Here is a 22,273-nt window from a genome sequence, read left to right as displayed (position 1 = left end):
TGAGGCTAACAGGTGGCAGTGAGGCAGCATAACCAATAAGAGTTTTTTATGAGTGTCTTCTACATTCTCCATGATTTGCAGCATCAGACATAAACCCAACTCGCTCCAGAAATCCATTAATTCAACTCAATTCAAGTTTATTTATATAGCGCCAAATCACAACAAGAGTCGTCCCAAGGACCTTCAAGGCAACAGTGGCACAGGAGTTAAGAGCTCGCCCCGCAATCGGAAGGTTGCAGATTCGAGCCCCGCTCAGTCTGTCACTGTCGTTGTGTCCTTGGGCAAGACATTTAGGCCCTGTCCACATGTAGCCGGGGATCTGCCAAAACGTAGATAGTTTTCTACGTTTTGGCCTGTCATCCACACGAAAACTGAGTTTTTTCACCCGAAAACGGATCTTTTTAAAAACTCCGGCCAAAGTGAAGATCTGCGTTTTCTCCGTTTTGGGTGTCTGCGTGTGGACAGACAAAACCGGAGTTTTAAGGTCCGCAACGTCACTTTCCGCGACAAAAAATGCTGACATCACGTGTGCGACCTGTGTTTACACTAGCCGACAGCATGGAAGCCTTCAGAGCTGCGCTCTGTCACTACCCGATCCATCAATTGTCCAAGCGCTTTCTGCATGTTTGTTTTTGCAAGCGGAATTACTGCTCCTTGCAGAAGACCACAGACGAAGGACGAGGTTAAGAACGGGGGAAGTACTGCCGCCTACAGGTCTGGCATGTCCTTAACAACGTATTTATCCGGGTACGTGTGGACAGAGTTTGTTTTTTAAACGCGGTGGTGTGGATGCAAGTTTTTGGAGGGGCGGATATTCGTTTTTAAAAACCCCGGCTACGTGTGGACTAGGCCTTAACCCACGTTGCCTGCTGGTGGTGGTCGGAGGGACCGGTGGCCCCCTGTGCTCATCAGCTTCACTTCTGTCAGTGCGCCCCAGGGCAGCTGTAGCTACATCGTAGCTCATCCCCATCAGTGTGTAAATGCGTGTGTGAATGGGTGAATGACTGATTGTGCTGTAAAGCGCCTTGGGGGGTTCCAGAAATCTAGAAGGTGCTATATCAAATACAGGCCATTTACACAGTAAACGTTCCCGTACAGATCAGGTCATTAAGTCTGTCAAATAAACAAACAAACAAGTCAAAGGTTTCCTGTATAAGGAACCCAGCAAATAGCATCGAGTCACTGACACTGGTCAGTGCGTTTTATCAGGGCAGGAAGGCACTCCTTTCGCCAAATAAAAAGTGGAAACAATTTTATCAGCAGCATTTAGAGACCAGCTGAACAGATCCATGGTTAATAATACCAGAGAAGAATGCAGAGAGGCTCTCCAGATGGACTCGCAGGGCAGGTAACAGCAGGGCAGGACAGGGTTAGCAGGAGGAAAACAGTAAGTGTGCATTCTTCTCGAGAACAGGAAGAAGATGCTAAACGAATGTTAAAGCAACATTATAGCAAAATGAAAGCATCAAAAGCAATAACATCATGAAGCAATCATAACATTAACAAAACTGGCAAAGTGATCCATCAGACAGGTGCAGGTGTTTCACCTTTAGAATATGAAGCAGGTGGCTTTGAAGCATCTCTTCCTCATCAGCCTCACAAAGCAGCTGATCGTTCAGAGTCACTAGTTCAAACTGATGAGCCGGCCTGAAAACACCACCAGAGAGAACAATTTGCCATCCATCCATTCTCTTCCGCTTATCCGGAGTCGGGTCGCGGGGGCAACAGCCTAAGTCGAAACGCCCAGACTTCCCTCTCCCCAGCCACTTGAGCCAGCTCCTCCGGGGGAATCCCAAGGTGGTCCCTGGCCAGGAGAGAGACATAGTCTCTCCAGCGTGTCCTGGGTCTACCTTTAGGTCTCCTCCCGGTTGGACGTGCCCAGAAAACCTCAACAGGGAGGCATCCAGGAGGCATTCTAATCACAGGCCCAAGCCACCTCAACTGGCTCCTCTTGATGTGGAGGAGCAGCGGGTCTACTCCAAACCCCTCTCAGATGACCGAGTTTCTCACCCTATCTCTAAAGGAGAGCCCAGCCACCCTGTGGAGAAAACTCATTTCAGCCGCTTGTATCTGTCATCTCGTTCTTTCGGTCACTACCCAAAGCTCGTGACCATAGGTGAGGGTAGGAACATAGATCCACTGTTAAATTGAGAGCTTTGCGTTCTGACTCAGCTCTCTCTTCACCACGACAGACCGACACAACGCCCGCATCACTGCAGACGCAGCATCAATCTGCCTATCGATCTCACGCTCCAGTTTTCCCTCACTCGAGAACAAGACCCTGAGACATTTAAACTTCTCCACTTGGGGCAGGACCTCGTCCCTGAACCGGAGAAGACATTCTACCCTTTTCCGACTCAAGACCATGGCCTCGGATTTAGAGGAGCTGATTCTCATCCCAGCTGCTTCACACTCGGCTGCAAATTGCTCCAGTGAAAGCTGAAGATCACGTTCTGATGAAGCCAACAGGACCACATCATCTGCAAAAAGCAGAGACCTGATCCTCAGACCATCAAAACGGATGCCCTCCACACCTTGGCTGCTCCTACAAATCCTGTCCATAAAGGTTATGAACAGAATCGGTGACAAAGGGCAGCCTTGGCGGAGTCCAACTCTCACTGGGAACGAGCCCGACTTACTGCCAGCAATGCGGACCAAGCTCTGACACCAGTTATACAGGGACCTAACAGCCCGTATCAGAGGGCCTGGTACCCCATACTCCCGGAGTACCCCCCACAGGTCCCCCTGAGGGACGCGGTCAAACGCCTTCTCCAAATCCACAAAGCACATGTAGAATGGTTGGGCATACTCCCGTGACGTGGGTAACCGTGGCCCACCTCGTGAGCCAGGCCTGGAGGTGGGGCATGTTGGCGAGCACCTGGTGGCTGGGCTTTCACCCATGGTGCCCGGCTGGGCACAGCCCGAAGAGGAAACGTGGGTTCCCCTTCCCATGGGCTCACCACTCAAGGGAGGGGCCAAAGTTGTCGGGTGCAGTGTGTGATGGGTCGTAGCCAAGAGCGGGGACCTTGGTGGTCTGATCCTTGGCTACAGAAGCTGGCTCTTGGCACGTGGAATATCACCTCTCTGGTGGGGAAGGAGCCTGAGTTGGTGTGTGAGGTTGAGAGGTTCTGACTAGATATAGTCGGACTCTCCTCAACGCATGGCTCTGGCTCTGGAACCAGTTTCCTTGAGAGGGGTTGGACTTTCTACCACTCTGGAGTTGCTCCCACTGAGAGGCGCTGAGCAGGGGTGGGCATACTAGTTACCCCCCATCTTGGTGCCTGCATGTTGGGATTTACTCCGGTGAACAGGAAGGTAGCCTCCCTCCGCCTATGTGGGGGGACGGGTCCTGACTGTGGTTAGTGCTTATGCACAAAGCTACAGTACAGACTACCCACATTTTTTGGAGACCTTGGAGGAGGTGCTGGAGAGCACTCCTTCAATTGACTCCCTCGTTCTGCTGGGGGACTTTAACGCTCATGTGGGCAACGACAGTGAGACCTGGAGAGGTGTGGTGGGGAGAAATAGCTCCCCTGATCTGAGTTTGAGCAGTGTTTTGTTATTGGATTTCTGAGCTAGTCATGGATTGTCCATAATGAACACCATGTTCAGACATAAAGATATCCATATGTGTTCTTGGCACCAGGATACCTTAGACTGCAGCTTGATTATCAACTTTGTTGTCATTCCGCCTGATCTGCAGCTGCGGGTGAAGAGAGGGGCAGAGCTGTCAACTGACCATTACCTGGTGGTGAGTTGGCTCAGATGTTGCAGGAGGATGCCAGTCAGACCCAAACGTATCGCGAGGCTCTGCTGGGAACGTCTGGCAGATTCTCCTGTCAGAAGGAGCTTCAATTCCCACCTCCGACAAAAGTTCCAAAATGTTCCGGGGGAGGCGACGGAAATTGTGTCTGAATGGACCCTGTTCCGTGCCGCCATTGTTGAGTCGGCCGACCGGAGCTGTGGATGCAGGGTCGTTGGTGCCTGTCGTGGCAGCAACCCCCAAACCCGCTGTTGGACACTGTCGGTTAGGGATGCTGTCCAGCTGACGAAAGAGTCCAATCAGGTCTTTTTGGCCTGTGGGATTCCAGAGGCAGCTGATAAGTACAGGCTGTCCAAGCATAGTGTACTATTTGTAGTGGGCAAGGTAGGCAGCTGACCTCTACTTGGGACGTTTTTGATCAGTGGGCAGAATACTTCGAAGACCTCCTCAGTCTCACCGCCATGTCTTCCAGTGAGGAAGTGGAGCCTGGGGACTTTGGGCTGGACTCTCCAGTCTCTGAGGTCACTGAGGTTGTCAAAAAGATCCTCAGTGACAAGGCTCTGGGGTGGCCAAGATCCGCCCAGAGTTCCTTAAGGCTCTGGATGATGTCGGGCTGTGTTGGCTGATGCGGCTCTGCAATATCGCGTGGACAATGGGAGCAGTTTCATTGGACTGGCAGGCCAGGGTGGTGGTTCCCTTATTTAAAAAGGGGGACCACAGGGTGTGTTCCAAATAGAGAGGGATTACACTTCTGAGCCTCCCTGGTAAGGTCTATTCAGCGGTTCTGGAGAGGAGGGTCCGTCGATTTGTTGAACCTCCGATTCAGGAGAACGAGATCACGAATACAAGCAGCCAACATGAGTTTTCTCTGCAAGGGGGCTGGGCTCTACCTTAGAGATAAGGTAAGAAGCTCGGTCTTCCGGGAGGGGCTTGGAGTAGACCTGCTGCTCCTCCACATTGAGAGGAGCCAGTTGAGGTGGTTCGGGTATCTGATTAGGATGCCTCCCTGGTGAGCACGTCCAACTGGGAAGAGGCCTAAAGGAAGACTCAGGACACGTTGTAGGGGCTATGTCTCTCACCTGGCCAAGGAACACCTTGGGATTCCCCTGGAAGAGCTGGCCCAAGTAGCTGGGGAGAGAGAAGTCTGGGCCTCTCTGCTTAGGCTGCTGCCCCTGTGACCCGACTCTGGATAAGTGGAAGAGAATGGATGGATGTCTTACATATAGGTTGTAAAGACATACTGTACATGCATTCTGCACGCCTCTAATTCTCTATTTTGCTGTGCTAGATCTCCGTACTTTCCAAATATAACGTCCCTGCTGAGAAGCTGCAACTCTGTTCTTCCACAGCAGCTCCTCACCTGACTGGAGTCTCACTCATTCAGTGCATTTTCAAAACTTCAAAGATTTGGCGGACAAAGAAAATGTAGGAAAAAAAAAGTTTTGGCTGCATTTTATCAAAGTTAGAGGCCACAGAGAGAAGTTGTGTCACTGAATATAAATACTAGCAATTAAATAAAGCACCTCAGTGATTGTGGCTTCAGTCTGCCAAGAACGACAGAAAAATAAAACAAAATATAAACAACAAACCTTCTCTAGGGCAAGCCATTTTAACATTTAATAAACAAACACACGTCTTTAAAATCCTACATCTATAAAGCAACAAAATGACTGATCCTTGTCGTAATAGAATTGTTACTAGATATAACTGAAATTGAAGGTATTAACAGCTGTTTATTTACTAATATCAATTATATTTAAGGGTATATTAACAACTGTGCTAATTCATCCTTAAAATTCTTAAAAACCTAAGAGGTGGTTATTTGTCCCAACAGCGTCATCAGCCCTAACAGCATCATCGGTCCCGTCAGCATCATCAGACCATCAGCGTCATTAGCACCAGTAGTTCCGTCAGTCCCATCTGCATCATCAGCCTGGCACAATGAGTGCCATCAACACCATCAGTCCCATTGGTCCCAACAGCAGCGTCAGTTCCGTCAGCACCACCAGACCATCAACGTCGTCAGCACTAACAGCTCTAACAGCACCATCAGTCCCATCAGCATCATCAGCGACGTCAGCCCTGACAGCGTCATCGGTACCGTCAGCACCATGAGCTCCATCGGCACTAACGGCACTAACAGCACCATCAGTCCCATGAGTCCAATCAGGTCTTTTCAGCAGAACCAGATGTGTCAACAATTTACATTTACCCATCTTTAAGGAAGACAGACTGAACTTCTCGCAGGTCCAAGACATCGCAAGCTGCCGAGTCATTTTCTACTGAGAAGAAAAAACGGTCCTCCTCTAGTTTTCCATGAAGCGCCTCTTCTTCCTGACCTGCACACCCAGGAAACACACAGGAAATACATTTTTTGCTTGTTTCAGAGACATAATAAGAGTTTGCTGGATATCGACCCATCAGAAAAAGTTAAATATTGTATTTAATTAGTAAACTATTTATTGGTTGTACTCTTTGTGCAGCAGTACCGGGACCAGAGTGAATAGGGTGTGTATGGGGAGCTTGAGTGGGTGTCTAAAGTTAATTTTTGTAAGTCTTAGGTTGTATGTGTGTGTGTGTGTGAGCATGAGGGAGGGAGTGTGTGACTGTGTCTGTGTATGGCTGTGTATGTCAGGTGGGGTCTTGGACTCCTCCCCTCTCCTGGGACTTCTTGTGCTGCCGCACATCTTCACCTGCCCTCCCCCTTCCACATTTGGTGTGAGTGCGGTGCCTTGGTCTGCCTGAGTGGTCACGGCTCCCAGGTCAGTGGGTTTAAGATTTTTGGGGTCTGTCTGATTGATCCCAGTGGCTGCCTGTTGGGATCTGAGTCCCTGGGCTCCGTTGGGTCCCCAGCGGAGCTGGTCGCCCCGGGTCGGCCGGCTTGAGGGTGGGACGCTGCGGGCGGGCCTGTAGGCTTGCCGCTGATATGTCCCGGGACTCTGGCAGCTGCTGGTTGTGGCCCCCCGGTGCAATCCTCTGCGCCTCTCGAGGGGGACAGGGGCTTTTCTGGTTGCAGTCTCCCTGGGGTCCCTGTGCTCTGGGGCAGTCCCTGGATCTCTGGGACTTGGAGCTCCCCCCGTCTCCAACACATCCTTGGGGCAGATCTGTGGCCCCTCACACTCTCTATTGGACGCTCCTATAGATAAACCTTACATATACAAGCGTGTGCTCTCGTAAGTATGGACTTGGGCATTTTCAACACATGTCTTAAGGCTGTGGTTGGCAATAAATGCGCTGTTATTTATTATCGTGATTGTTCAGTAAAACAATGTTGATTTTATATTTCTTCATCAAGTTGACACAGTGATAACTTGCTCCTGTTGTATTGCTGTGTGTTGTTTTTGTCTTTCTGCAGGTCTAGAAGCAGACTCTTGTTCATCTGATTATTTTTGTGGAACCTTCCGAGAGTAAATCTCTAAGGCTTGTCTCAGCATTCAGACATCAATGCTTCACAGCCAGACAGGACACGGGGAAAAAAGAACTAAGTTAAGTATTCAGTTGGTTGTTCATTTAGAAAAACATCAGAGCTTTTGTTGAGTGAAACACGGTTGCCTGATCTAAATTGCAGAATCCTTTAAAATTAGCTCATTTACTAAAGCCCCCTTCAGACAGGCCATGAAAAACGGAAATGTTCCGGAATCTGTCCGTAAGACCTTTCTGTCTGAATACAAACATCCGGATAACGTGTTCCGGAATTTATCCGGACGAAGCCCCTAGTAACAGGTCCGGACTTGTTACGGACAGGGTGGCTGCTTCAGACTGGTGAGGTAGAGTTCAGGACAAGGGGGAGGGGAGGAGGAGGGGACCGGGGGACGCTGTATGCACCTAGATAGCTCGCTCCTGTAGCATGCGGCGAACCACGGCAGCTCGCCTCCTACGGTACCGTCTAGACGTGCGACGGAGCGCTTCACACCGCTTCAGTGATTCCTTAAACCATTGAGCTTCATCATCCAGGTCTCTTATGCGTCTTCGTGTGCGCAGAATTATGCTTAAGCGCCTCGTGATTTTTATCTTGAGAGGCGCTATAGAAATGATATTTTCTTCTTCTTCTTAACATGAGTCCGATTCTCTCTCCCCCCACCACCCCCCGCCGCCGTCAGACATCTGGAACTTTTCCCTGCTGTGTGAACGCAGCCGAAAGGACAAGTTCCGGTACAAAAGTGGTGTGTCTGAAAACACAGTTCCGGTTAAAAACCGGATTTAATTGTCCGCAGATGTTCCAGAATGTCTGTCTGAAAAGGGCTCCAGAGTGACAGTGCAGAGCCAGGCTAAAGGATGGTTTATTTAACACACAAGCAGGTGTCTTCAGAAATCAATGCAGGTGAGCACCTTGAAGTAATCTGGTGCCTTCAAACTGTCTGTCCTTGCTAGCTATAGAGTCTGTTTTAATACTGTACAGTTGTATGCGGTTGTCTTTGCTGGGTCTACTGAAAGAGAAATTTTAATTACAACGGATTATCTTTCCTGGTAAAATAAGTCGCATAAAAATAGAATTCAAAAATGTTGACTTTATTTTTACAGTACAGATCACCTTGTGTGAATTAATGCCCGTTTTTATTCATGTCTGAGCATGAATAAACTTTGGCAACTAGGTGTTGTTAAAATGTGGAAGAAAAATGAAGTGAAGCTGACTGGATTGACACCATTCTCTCAGGGGTGTACCTGTGGGGGCAGACTGAAGTTTGAGGTCTGCTGAATGAAGCTGTTGGGGTGGGACATCTGAGGACAAAGACACACAGGTCATCTTTACTGTTTGACTGACTTTGTTCAAAGCTTTAGAATTGTTATGGATTTGTTTGCATGGATATGATTTACCCGTGTACTCATTGTGGCGGAGCAGCTCAATCTGCAGTGCCTGATTAGCTTTCTCAGCTAGCAGAATGGGGGCAGGACTCTGAGGGTCAGAGGGGCACACCTAAACACAAAAAGATTTATTAGGTGAGGGTTGAGGGTCATGCATTAGATGATTAATGATATACAGTAGACTAAGTGACACCTTTGCTCCTGAGCAGATCAGAGACATCGTTTCCTCCACATTGTCACTGACGACCACCTGACACAGCCTCTGAAAGATCAGCACATATCCATCACCATTATTACCACCATCACCAACACCATCATCATCACCAGTCATACAGGGACCTAACAGCCCGTATCAGAGGGCCTGGTACCCCATTCTCCTGGAGCACCCCCCAAAGGGACCCCCGGGGGACGTGGTCAAACACCTTCTCCACATCCACAAACACATGTAGATTGGTTGGGCGAACTCCCACACACCCTCCAGAATCCCCCCAAGGGTATAGAGCTGGTCTGGTGTTCCAGGGCCAGGACGAAAACCACATTGCTCCTCCTGAATCCGAGGTTCGACAATGTGATGGACCCTCCTCTCCAGAGCCCCTGAATAGACCTTACCAGGAAGGCTCAGGAGTGTGATCCCCCTGTAGTTGGAACACACCCTGCGGTCCCCCTTTTTAAATAGGGGAACCTCCAACCCGGTCTGCCAGTCCAGTGGGACTACCCTCAATGTCCACGCGATATTGCAGAGCCGCGTCAGCCAACACAGCCCTACAACATCCAGAGCCTTAAGGAACTATGGTCGGATCTCATCCACCCCCAGAGCCTTGCCACAGAGGAGCTTTTTAACCACCTCAGTGACCTCAGCACCAGAGATTTGAGAGTCCCACTAAGGGTCCCCAGACTCTGCTTCTTCACTGGAAGGCATGCCAGTGGGTTTGAAGAGGTCTTCGAAGTATTCTGTCCACCTATCCACAATGTCCCGAGTAGAGGTCAGCTGCACCATCACCACTGTAAACGGCGTTGGTAGCGCACTGCTTTTCCCTCCTGAGATACCGGATGGTTGACCAGAATCTCCTCGAAGCCATATGGAAGTCTTGCTCCATGGTCTCACCAAACTCCTCCCACGCCCGGGTTTTTGCCTCCGCGACCACCAAAACCGCATTCCGATTGGACTGCCAGTGCCTATCAGCTATCTCTGGAGTCCCACAGGCCAAAAAGACCTGATAGGACTCTTTCTTTTGCTTGACAGCATCCCTTCTGGGGTTGCCACCACGACAAGTACCAACAATCCATCATCATCATCATCATCGCCACCACCACCACCATCATGATCGTCACCATCATCACCACCACCAAAACCACCATCATCACCACCACCAAAACCACCATCATCGTCACCACCACCACCATCATTGTCACCATCATCACCACCACCACCATCATCGTCACCATCGTCACCACCACCACCATCATTGTCACCATCCTCATCACCACCACCACCATCATCGTCACCATCGTCACCACCACCACCACCATCATCCTCATCACCACCACCACCATCATCGTCACCACCATCACCACCATCCTCATCACCACCACCATCATCACCACCACCACCACAACCACTGTTATCACAACCATCATCATTGTCACCATCGTCACCACCACCACCATCATCACCACCACAACCACTGTGATCACAACCATCATCATCACCACCACCACCATCATCGTCACCACCACCACCATCATCATCACCATCACCAACACCATTGTCATCATCATCATCATCATCATCATCACCATCATCACCACCACCACCACCATCATTGTCACCATCATCACCACCACCACCATCATCGTCACCATCGTCACCACCACCACCATCATTGTCACCATCCTCATCACCACCACCACCATCATTGTCACCATCATCACCACCACCACCATCATCACCACCACAACCACTGTCATCACAACCATCATCACCACCATCACCATAAAAGTTCTACAGTTGTCGCTCAGACCTGATTCATCATTGAACGACTGGATGAGAGAGCATGGAGTCGTTTGTAGCACCCCTTTCTGTACTTGTTCTGGACAAACGTTGATCTCTCCTCATCCGTTGATTGTGGATGCAGCTGCTCTCTTGCTGGCACAGTTGAAGCCCATACCTGATTGGCCAAATGGTTGCCGTAGGTAATAAACAGCTAAAGAGAATGAACACTGACGATTAGAAAAACAATCACCTGTGAGACTGGTTTAGTTACCTTAGCTTCAGTTTTATAAAGCTGTAGCAGGTATCCCTATTGTTTGTTAGACAAATATTTTTATACAGTGGCCAACATTCCAGTCTACCCTGCAGAGGAAGTTTCTTCAACACACATGATTTAACCCCTCGTAAACGGTTGCCACAAAATAGAAATATGACCACTTGGATCCAGATTAGCATCAGCATTAGTACCTTTATTGAAAACATGCCATAATTGACCCTATTCATGCCTACTGCCCTCTTGAGGAAAATCTACAGTTGTGAGGACATGTTTTTTAGCCTTTATATTTCTCTGCTCCCCAGAAGAAGCTACAATGATGTTCTGCTGAGCTGTGGTGGCCTCATGGAGGGGGCCATCGTCTAGCACACTGCTGCTAACCACTTAAACATTCTCCCTCTCCTGATAACATTTTACTCTCTTTGACATTGCATGTGCTACTACTAGTTTATCCGTTTAATTATAGATCCACTAGGATAAATACAATAAAGTTTATCTCTCACCAAATAGAATATTTACTAAGAAATCACAATGTAACCATAGAAACACTACGTGTGTGTGTGTGTGTGTGTGTGTGTGTGTTCTCCATCCCCAGTGAGTCGTGGAGGATGGCTGCTTATACTGAGCCAGGACCCTCTGGAGCACATATGTCAGAGTCAAGGCCCGCGGGCCAGATGCGACCCGCGGAGCATTTTTATGTGGCCCGCGAGATAAATATCAAAAATATATTAAAACTGGCCCGCTGGCCGATTTTACCGCAAATACTTCAACTCCCATGATGCTTTGCGGCGTCAGCGCGGAGCCGACGAAGCCCCCTCCTTTGTGTTTTTTCAGCGCCTGCTGCCGGTGTCTGCAGCTCCGCTGTCTCGGACAAACTACACTCCTCTCACTCAGCGCCAAGTTCACTCAGCTATTTTCTGACGTTGAAGCCCAGAAACGGAGATTCTAGCCGCTCAGTAATGTGTTCACGACTGAAAGAAAAAGTTTTCCAACTAACGTCCACACAGGGCTGATATAACTCCAGCGAGCAGCGACACGCTCAAACCAGCACGACTCTGTGGTTGCTGTCGTCGTGTTTCCTCCCCGACACACAACAACGTGGTCAAGCTGCTCAGACATGTTCAGCAGCACAAACCTATGTGAGCACCTGTTGTCATCTAATGTTGTCGTTATTATGATGAAGATGAACAAAACAACAGGAGTCTCCTCCTCAGCTCAGGTCAACCCCATGATGCAGGTATCTGGCTGGAACAGGTGAGCATCACAGTAAACCAGTGGAGCAAACTGAGCTTTAAATATGTTGGTTTTATGCTCTTTTTCTGCTCCAAAACATGAAAGTTAACAGGTGAGATGTTGCATTTTCATTTAAGATAAAATGATATTTTTATTTTGTTGTTGGCCCGTGAGAAAAGAATTAACCTACAGTAAACAGGAAGTGGAAAGGCTGCAGATAGATGAATAGAATAGAAAATCCCTTTATTGTTCCTCAGTGGGGAAAGCTAGACGTCACAGCAGCGATGACACGTATTACAGGAGAAAACAAGGAGAATAAAAATAAGAAAAATGAATAAACAAGAAAACATAAATCCTGAATAGATTTTAAAAATGCTGATTATACCACAAGTAATGAATACCACTGATGCCTTTTATTTAAAACTGACTTGCTCGTGTGTAATTTGGTTATTCCACATTCAGTGTTAATGCAGAAATAAGTTTGTTTCCAAATTTAAAGGTTCAAAATTGCATATATGTTGATAAAGAAAATGTACAAATTTGCCGTCACTTTTTCAGAAAATATTAAGTTTGGCCCTCGACTCCGTCCTAGAGTTTCATTTCGGCCCCGTGTGAGTTTGACTTTGACACCCCTGCTCTGGAGGTTTCTTCCTGTTAAAAGGGAGTTTTCCTCTCCACTATCGCTGCATGCTTGCTTAGTATGAGGATTGCTGTAAAGACACTAGTCAGTGACTCGATGCAACCTGCTGGGTTCCTTATATAGGAAACTTTTTACTGATTGGCTTAATGACCTGACCTGTACTGGAATGTTTACTGGTTGAAGTGCCTTGAGATGACTCTAGTCCTTATTTGGCTCATTATAAATAAACTTCAATTAAAACGAATTTAGTAAAACCGCATCTTATTTACCACATTTCATATTATATAAAATTTGCTGAAATTCAACTGCATTTAAATGGAACTGGGGCCTCATTTATCAAGCTTGCTTACGCACAAAACGGGGTCGGAAAACTGCGTGAGCAACTTTCCACACAAACTTTGGGATTTATGAAAGAAAACTTAGCGGAAAAATGTGCGCAACTTTAAGTTGACTAAGGACCTGGCTTACACACATGTTGGACATGGAGAGCACCTGCAGTGCTGCTGCTGAGGAGATACAATTATGAAATCCTGCAGCATTATCACTTGTACTGCTTCGTTTTCACACAGAACAAGACCCCCCACACGCACACACACACACACACACACACACACACACGCGCACACACACAGCCTGAAGCACAGAATACAGAATGCAGAATATCAGCACGGGGACAGATTGAGACAGAACATCATGCGTCTGTGACAGTGTGTGTGTCCTGTCACTGTGACCCGAATGATCATGCACCCTGGCTACTTGGACAAGGGAGATCTCCGTTTGGGTGACTGTTTAGCACGCGTGACTTTCACCTGGGAGTCTGGGGATCGAATCCCTATTGGACCATTTGTTTTATATCCGCCACAGATCTCCCTGAAGAATTCACAACATTGACGGCTTCAGCAACTCGGTGCCACTCCGTGGATTTTCTCTTATTTGTTTTGCAAATGCACTTCCTTTCATTTCTCCACCTCACCCACAAGTACCTCAATTTCTGCTTGTGAAATTGCGCTTCCTTGATCTGCCTTGATCTACGGTCGCCATCGTCATTGGCGGAGTGCTGCAACAGCCGGCTTATGTATAAGCATGAGGTCCACAAGGCACTTTGCATTGACTATATATGGCAGTAAGTGGGTGTGGTGAGGGCGGGATGTGACTAAAAAGCAGCTGAGAACCTTTCTAGATGGTTTCTGATTTACGAAGCGGAGATTGCGTGCAGCTGTGCGTACTCCATGTTTGATAGATCACAAACCTACTTGGCATAAGTACATTTCTTTTGCTGAGCTTAAGTACGGTTTTAGTAAGGATTCTACGCAATGCTTGATAAATGAGACCCCTGCTCATTTTCAGACCCAAATCCTTTCTACCCTTCTGTAACGATTTCTCGTTCAGTATTGGTGGTCATATTGTCACTCCATCCCCTCAAATGATAAATCTTGGTGTCACCTTTGACCCTAGTCTTTCCACCAACCACAAATCTGTAAAATCACTAAAATAGCCTACGTCACCTATGAAATGTTGCCCATCTCCTCCCCATTCTATCCTTTAAGGCTGCAAAAACCCTCATCCACACCTTCATCCTTTCCAGAATTGACTATTGTTATAGTGTCCTATATTTCCCTCTTAGACGCTTCAGTTGGTTCAAAACTCAGCTGCCAGGCCACTGCAACTGCTACATATGGTCTTTTCTATTAGTCACCAGTGTAGAGATATGGAAAGGTGCCTCGAGGTTCCTTGTAAGCTGGGTTGTATGAGGCTCCACATGCCACAAACAGTAGGAAGATCACCTTGTGGCTGCGTAAAGCTGCTCCGGCATGTTATGGTACCCAGATCAACCATCATGTCTGCTTCGTCTGCAGGACTGGTCAGGTTAAAGAGGATCTCTGCTCATGTCTAACCACAAACCCTATCCTAGACATCATCCACAGGCCAGCCACTTTTGCTCAGACCTTATCCTTGACTCTGACTGACATGCACCTTGTTGTTTTCCTTCAGTGTTGGCATATCTGAATACTTGTCCTGATCTTTGGGTTTTGTGGTGGTTTGGTTATTTTAAGGTGTGGTTGAAGTCAGGATTTATGTTTACTATTCTTTGTTTTTCAGTCGGACTCCATTCAGGTCTGATTTCAGTAACTGTCCTCCTCTTTGGTTTTAGATATTAAATACCTACTTGTTTTCATTTTTAGCTCCAGGTGACGAAAAAGTTCCTCGAATGAGAAGTGAAATGTCATGAAGATACCAAAGAAGTCCAGTCGTCTTCATTGGAACCCTTTTGGATCTCCAGACAAAATTAATTTATTGGACAATAAGAAACATGGAGGACACTAATTAGTGCAATCTACTGTCACCTCCCGCCTCGACTACTGCAACGCCCTTCTAACTGGTCTTCCAGCCTGGACTGTGAGACCTCTTCAGATGGTCCAGAACACAGCGGTGCGTCTGGTCTTCCATCAGCCTAAAAGAGCACATGTCACCCCTGTTCACTGAGCTCCATTGGCTATCCAATTCAATTCAAAAATTGTATAGCCGCTGCACGCATCAAATTCAAATCGCTAGCACTAGCATACAAAGTGCTGGATGGTACAGCTCCCATCTACCTGAATCATCTTGCAAAGACTTATGATGTGGAATGACCTACCAAGCACCACCAGAACAGGGCGTCCTTGTTGAGAAACTCCTGAAGACCCAGCTCTTCAGAGAGCATCTTCTAAACCAGCACCCGTCCCCCACTCTACTGCACACTCCATGTTCACTTCCCTCTAGGATTCATTATGCTGCCTCACTGCCACCTAGGACTGACTGATTAGTGCTCGTTGTTAGCCTCAAGGACAACCTGCTGCTTCATCATCACCTGTAAGTCTCTTTGGACAAAAACGTCTGCTAAACACATAAACTTAAACATACTCCTAAGGGGGAATTGCTTTGCAACACTCCCCAGGAGACGGAGAAGTATGAGGGCAAAGTGTCTCTGTCTGTGCGTGCGTGTCTCTCACTTTTGGAGCTGACGGAGAAGCATGACTCTGGCTTAAAGGATGAAATACAACCTAGTGCCCCCTCCCTTTCCCTGTATGGCTGACTTGCTGCCCTGCTACCTCACCTGAATAAGCGGTTCAGTCCAGACTTTGTTGTCCGTTCTCAGACTGCGTACTTTTGAGAGATTGCTGCCCAGACGTCGGTGCTGACCTGAGAACAAACAAACATTGTTGGATGTTTGAGTTGGGTTTGTTGTTAAAACCAGAGCCACGTCCCTCTTGATGCAGATTAATATCTAATCAATGGTGGGTGTTGCAATGATCACAAGCCAGTGGTTACTAGTGTCATAAAGGACAGCGGGTTGTGTCAGAAAGGGTGCTCGATAACAACCCTAAGCCCAATCACAAACAGGACTTTCATCCTGGATCAGTCTAGGCCCAGGTTAACAACTGCCACCCATGCTGATGACGTATAGGGTGATGGTGGAAATCGGGCCACTTTTGGTTGATTGAGAAGAGAAGGAAGGCGTGTTAAACGAGAAAGAACTGGAGGGTGTTAAGGTTCTCTTCGGGAGTGACAAGGACAGATAAGATCAGGACTGAGTCCATCAGAGCGACAGCTCATGTTAGATGTTCTGGAGATAGTCAGGCAGGACAGACTGATGTGGTTTGGACATGTCCAGAGGAGATGATGGTTACATAGGTAGAAGGATGCTGAGGTTGGAGCCACCAGGCAGAAGGCTGAAAGGAAGACAAACAGATTTATGGATGTGGTGAAAGAGGACCAGACATTAGTTGATGTTGGGGTAGATGATGCAAGAGAAAGGACTAAACGGAGACAGATTGGCTGTGGAGACACCTGAAGGGACACGCCTAAAGAGAGAGAAGTAGTCACCTCTGACATCTGCATTTTTACCCTGTCCTTCAAAAATTAAGAAATGTATGGCTTTCATAAAGATACAAGTGTGACCTCCAACCACAAAGCAATAAATACTGGTAATCAGATTACCTTTGAAACTGTAGGAAGGTACTCTAAAGCTTGACTTAGAAGAGACATTAGAAGCCCTCTAATCTCCTACTGTTGGTTTCCAAGTTGTGTTGATCAAAGTTCTCCCAATCTGCATCACTGGAACCAGAAAGCTCTATGACCTCAGCAGGACGCATGTTGTTCCATATGTACACCGCATGCGTCATCAGGATCTTTCATGGTTTTTACTCTTTTAAGCCTTTGTAAAACAAAACTGAGCTAAACGTTGTTGATTTTGTGACTCTTAAATATTCATTTGTCCCCACACACGTTCTGAACATGACGTGTGTTGGCTGGAGTCCAACATGGAGGCTTGAATGCAACGCTTCTGCAGTTTTACCTCATAGGTAAAAAAACACTTTGACTCACTGCCCACTGTAATGACTAGGGCTTGGGGTAAACGATTATTTTTAAAACGATTATTCTGACGATTATTTTATCGAATAGTCGATTTTTCTAATGACTATTTAGACGATTAATCTAATGATTATTTTTCTATTGCACAGTTAATAAAAACCAAAAATATCTCTAATAAATTCCTCAAAAAAATTGATAAGTTTTTACTGTAAGAGAATAAACACTACAGGCCTTCCATTTTGTATAACACTGCTTTTATTGTGTTGGTGGGTTATTTTCTGGTGACGTGTAGAACTTGGAAGTGCGGGCTGCTGCCTGAGAGGTGGTTGGAGACGGAGTGACCCATTACAATCAGAAATATTGAAGACTGTTCCTTAGATCGATCAAACACTGACTAATTTCACAAACAATAAAAGGAATACAATTTCCCTTTTAAAATGTTGGTTGTAACACCTGATATTCCCCAGAATTGATGCCTCATACCTGCACAGCGGTGGCAGATCACAAGCAGCAGGTTAACAGATGCCCACTCTGGATTTGCTGCTCCACAATCACCACATATCTTGTTGTGAGGGTTCTCCCACAGGCGCAGTGACACCTGGCTGCAGGATAGAGCAGTGGCGATGGTCGAGGACAGACTGCATAACCAGCTGGATAGGTCCTTAGTCGAATCAACAGACAGGCTGTGGACAGGTGCAGATTCACAATGAGAAAAGGAAAAACATGCGTCAAGGTACACTAACTGACCCCATCCAGGGTGAATGGATAGTCCTTCAACCCCCTCTGCACCTTGGGCAGACAACCAATCCATATTTACACCTCAGAGTCATCCCTTTGAAGTCCCCCAGTTTGACCAGGAAACTCCTGTATTTCATCCATTTCGAGTCATCTTTCCATTTTTGTGTTTTCTCAGAAAATGTGTGTATTATGTCCATTTAACCCCCCCCCCCCACCACCACCACCACCACTCCCTGGAGACCAGACCTTGGATCACGCATGTTCCCACCCAATGAGGTGTGTTCATTGCTTTGTGTTTATCATGGCAGAGCCTCCAAATAAACAAAGACAACCTTTATCTGATAAAGCAGAAGAGAGAAAAAGAACATCGGACTGAAAGTACGATCAAACAAGATGAAACATTGGTCAAGTTTTCCGAAAGGTGAGAGCTCGGCGATGAAGAAGGACTCAAATCGGAGCCGCTTCCAGCTTCTTTCAAGTATTTAAAGGTGTTCCTCAGGGATCACTTCTAGGGACACTCCTGTTTAACAAGATGGACCAGGGTGTATAAAACACCAGTTGTCACTTTTATGCCGATGACACTGTGATGTAGTAAGCTGCATCTACTGCTCATCTGGCTCTTCCTTAGATTGATCAATTCTTTAAAACAGTTCAGCACATGTGCAACTCAAAAGTAAAATCCACAAATCTTCCATCACTCACCACTTCACGGGGTTCAGAGTTTGAGCTTGTTTCTAAGTACAAAAACGTAGGATTTCTGATTGATGACTCACTCTCCTTCAAGGGTCACATCTGCAGCTTGTAAAACAAAACACGTTCTCACTCCCAGCGCGTCAAAAACAAACGCTTGGTCAGCCACCCTCCACGTCAGACCCCTGACGCCAAAAGTGCCCTTTTTCATTACTTATGTGCAAAAAGGGGTTTTTCCCTTATTTGACTGCAGATCCCAATGCAGCGTTACACTGACGTGATGGGATGTCCGCAGCCAGGGCACCAAACAAGCTCATCGTACCTCACCTTAACCTTATCCTCTTATTTAACCTTCCCCTCACCCCCATACTAACCTTAACCATCTTGCTAGCGAACACGTTAGTGATGTGTCGGTCGCTCTAAAAGCCGGCTCTATGAAGTGAACGGCGGGAGCCGCGTCGTCATTGGTCGAGTTTGGACCGAGCCAACACGAGGGGAAGGTTTCAACTACCAAGGTGGAGGTTAAAAGTAGAGGGTATGTGTAACCTCCCCCTTGCCAGATGGTATGTTCTAACGTTCCCCTTGGGCGGCAAATTCGAAAATTGACAGTCAGACTCTGACTGTCAGAGTCAGAATGCAGGGGAAACAAATGCTTGATCGCAGTGAGAGTAACATTTTAGGTAGCAAGAGGGTTAAGGTTAGGATGAGGGAGAGGGAAAGGTTATAAATAGTGAAACGTTAAGGTTTAGGTGCGGTTAAATGAGCTGGTTTGGTGCCGCATCAGCGGATATCTCATCACGTCAGTTTTACGCTGCATTGGGATCTGCAGTTACAAAAGGGAAAACCCCTTTTCGCACAAAAGTAACGAAAAAGGGCACTTTTGGCGTCTGGGGTCTGACGTAGAGGGTGGCTGACCAAGCGTTTGTTTCCGACGCTTAGGGTGTGAGAATGTGTTGAACAAAAAGAACTTGGTTTCTTCTTCATTATTAAATGAAAGTCTTTCCTTCCAAGCTGAATAGAAAGACTAGTTCTGTCTGCCTTCATGCATTTTGAAGTGTTTCCTCCACAAGAACTTTAGGCTAATTTTCCAAAACTTCACAGCGCCATTTTCAGGAATCAAGGGAGTACCTGAACAGGGGTAGGTATTCGCAAAGGCCCGGCAGAGCCGCTGAGCAGGACTTATGGTTAACTCGTTGTAGTATAGACAAGACCTGCTTCATCAGTGTGCCACCCGTGTCACGACACCCATGACCAGGATAAGTGATAACGAAATATCTCTCGTCTTATTGGGTCTACTAAGCCAAGGCCCTCCTGCAGGAAACAAGACTTTACTTTAGATGAAAAGATTCTTATTTTGTTCCACAAAATGATTTCCTAACTTTACAAGTTATTTACAATCATGGTCTGTTTATCTAAAGTGTTTTAATAATGTTCGGACTGTTTCACAGTAATGAACGAATAAACATAATTGTTTATTCTGGAAATAATGTTTTTTTTTGTCAAAAACACTTAAAAACACCAAATGAGTCTACTTGTTGAATGTAATAATGATTTATTATCAGTATATTCACATATTAATATTACTATTTTGATAAATGACTGTTTCACAGATTTACTTCACATTAAGTGGAATAAGCCTCTTCTAAGTGTCGGAGGGAGTTTAACACCAAGTTTAACTTGTAAGCTTCTGATTTGTCCAAATTGAAAAACAACAATTATTAAAACAGTTGGCGCATCCTCGATTCTCGGTTTCTTCGGTTCTTTTTTTTTTTCTTGCTTTCCCGTGTCCTGTCTGGCTGTGAAGCAAACAGAAGTGATGTCTGAATGCTGGTAACAAGCCTTACAGATTTACTCTCAGGTGGAGCATCAAAGCTGCTGCTTTTAATGTCACGCCTGATTCTTAAAACTTTATTGTTATTGTTTTTGAATGCTTTGTAATTCCGACTAGACACGGAGAGTGAGGTGAAAGAGAAAGGGGCTTCCACAAAAATAAACAACCAGTGACGAACAAGAGTCTGCTTCTAGACATGCAGAAGGAGAAAAAAAAAAGAAAAGAAAAGGGACACACAATAATACAACAGAAGCAAACTATCACTGCATCAAGCTGATGTCGCTGCATGCTTGCTTAGTTTGAGGATTGCTATAGAGTCAGTGACTCGATACAATTTGCTGGGTTCCTTATATAGGAAACTTTTTTCTGATAGCCTTAATGAATTGTCCTGTATTGGAATGTTTATCATGTGAAGTGCCTTGAGACGACTCTTGTCGTGATTTGGCGCTTTATAAATAAACTTGAATTGAAATATAAAATCTACAGTGGGGCAAAAAAGTATTTAGTCAGCCACCGATTGTGCAAGTTCTCCCACTTAAAATGATGACAGAGGTCAGTAATTTACATCATAGGTACACTTCAACTGTGAGAGACAGAATGTGAAAAAAAATCCATGAATTCACATGGCAGGATTTTTAAAGAATTTATTTGTAAATCAGGGTGGAAAATAAGTATTTGGTCACTTCAAACAAGGAAAATCTCTGGCTCTCACAGACCTGTAACGTCTTCTTTAAGAAGCTTTTCTGTCCTCCACTCGTTACCTGTATTAATGGCACCTGTTTGAACTCATTATCTGTATAAAAGACACCTGTCCACAGCCTCAAACAGTCAGACTCCAAACTCCACTATGGCCAAGACCAAAGAGCTTTCGAAGGACACCAGGAAAAGAATTGTAGACCTGCATCAGACTGGGAAGAGTGAATCTACAATAGGCAAGCAGCTTGGTGTGAAAAAATCCACTGTGGGAGCAATTATCAGAACATGGAAGACATACAAGACCACTGATAATCTCCCTCGATCTGGGGCTCCATGCAAGATCTCATCCCGTGGGGTCAAAATGATCATGAGAACGGTGAGCAAGAATCCCAGAACCACACGGGGGGACCTGGTGAATGACCTGCAGAGAGCTGGGACCACAGTAACAAAGGTCACCATCGGTAACACACTACAACGGCAGGGAATCAAATCCTGCAGTGCCAGACGTGTTCCGCTGCTGAAGCCAGTGCATGTCCAGGCCCGTCTGAAGTTTGCCAGAAAGCACATGGATGATACAGCAGAGGATTGGCAGAATGTAATGTGGTCAGATGAAACCAAAGTAGAACTTTTTGGTATAAACTCAACTCGTCGTGTTTGGAGGAAGAAGAATACTGAGTTGCATCCCAAGAACACCATACCTACTGTGAAGCATGGGGGTGGGAACATCATGCTTTGGGGCTGTTTTTCTGCTAAGGGGACAGGACGACTGATCCGTGTTAAGGACAGAATGAATGGGGCCATGTATCATGAGATTCTGAGCCAAAACCTCCTTCCATCAGTGAGAGATTTGAAGATGAAACGTGGCTGGGTCTTCCAACACGACAATGATCCCAAACACACCACCCGGGCAACAAAGGAGTGGCTCGGTAAGAAGCATTTGAAAGTCCTGTAGTGGCCTAGCCAGTCTCCATACCTCAACCCCATAGAAAATCTGTGGAGGGAGTTGAAAGTCTGTGTTGCTCGGCGACAGCCCCAAAACATCACTGCTCTCGAGAAGATCTGCATGGAGGAATGGGCCAAAATACCAGCTACTGTGTGTGCAAACCTGGTAAAGACTTATAGTAATCGTTTGACCTCTGTTATTGCCAACAAAGGTTATGTTGCAAAGTACTGAGTTGAATTTTTGTTATTGACCAAATACTTATTTCCCACCCTGATTTACAAATAAATTCTTTAAAAATCCTGCCATGTGAATTCATGGA

At 46.4% G+C, this 22,273-nt stretch overlaps 1 protein-coding gene across 3 annotated transcripts in view; it reads right to left on the bottom strand.

Moving 5' to 3' along the window:
* The window catches only part of LOC107397025 (arf-GAP with Rho-GAP domain, ANK repeat and PH domain-containing protein 1), a 75,350-nt gene that overhangs the window by 14,601 nt on the left and 38,476 nt on the right, over positions 1-22,273 (bottom strand). For 2 of the 3 annotated variants that reach the window (XM_054731015.2, XM_054731014.2), the window contains 8 exons: positions 17,540-17,739; positions 15,798-15,883; positions 10,588-10,770; positions 8,760-8,828; positions 8,579-8,678; positions 8,426-8,482; positions 5,976-6,102; positions 1,548-1,647 (listed from right to left, as the gene is read on the bottom strand). In XM_054731015.2, coding sequence (XP_054586990.2) covers positions 1,548-1,647; positions 5,976-6,102; positions 8,426-8,482; positions 8,579-8,678; positions 8,760-8,828; positions 10,588-10,770; positions 15,798-15,883; positions 17,540-17,739 — 922 coding nt within the window. The remainder of the gene's footprint in view (positions 1-1,547; positions 1,648-5,975; positions 6,103-8,425; positions 8,483-8,578; positions 8,679-8,759; positions 8,829-10,587; positions 10,771-15,797; positions 15,884-17,539; positions 17,740-22,273) is intronic. The other variant, XM_070555446.1, reaches the window with a different exon arrangement.

This window comes from Nothobranchius furzeri, chromosome 10, assembly GCF_043380555.1.
Source record: "Nothobranchius furzeri strain GRZ-AD chromosome 10, NfurGRZ-RIMD1, whole genome shotgun sequence".
In the NCBI taxonomy this organism is placed as follows: domain Eukaryota; kingdom Metazoa; phylum Chordata; class Actinopteri; order Cyprinodontiformes; family Nothobranchiidae; genus Nothobranchius; species Nothobranchius furzeri.
This window is presented reverse-complemented; position numbering and strand designations above follow the sequence as displayed.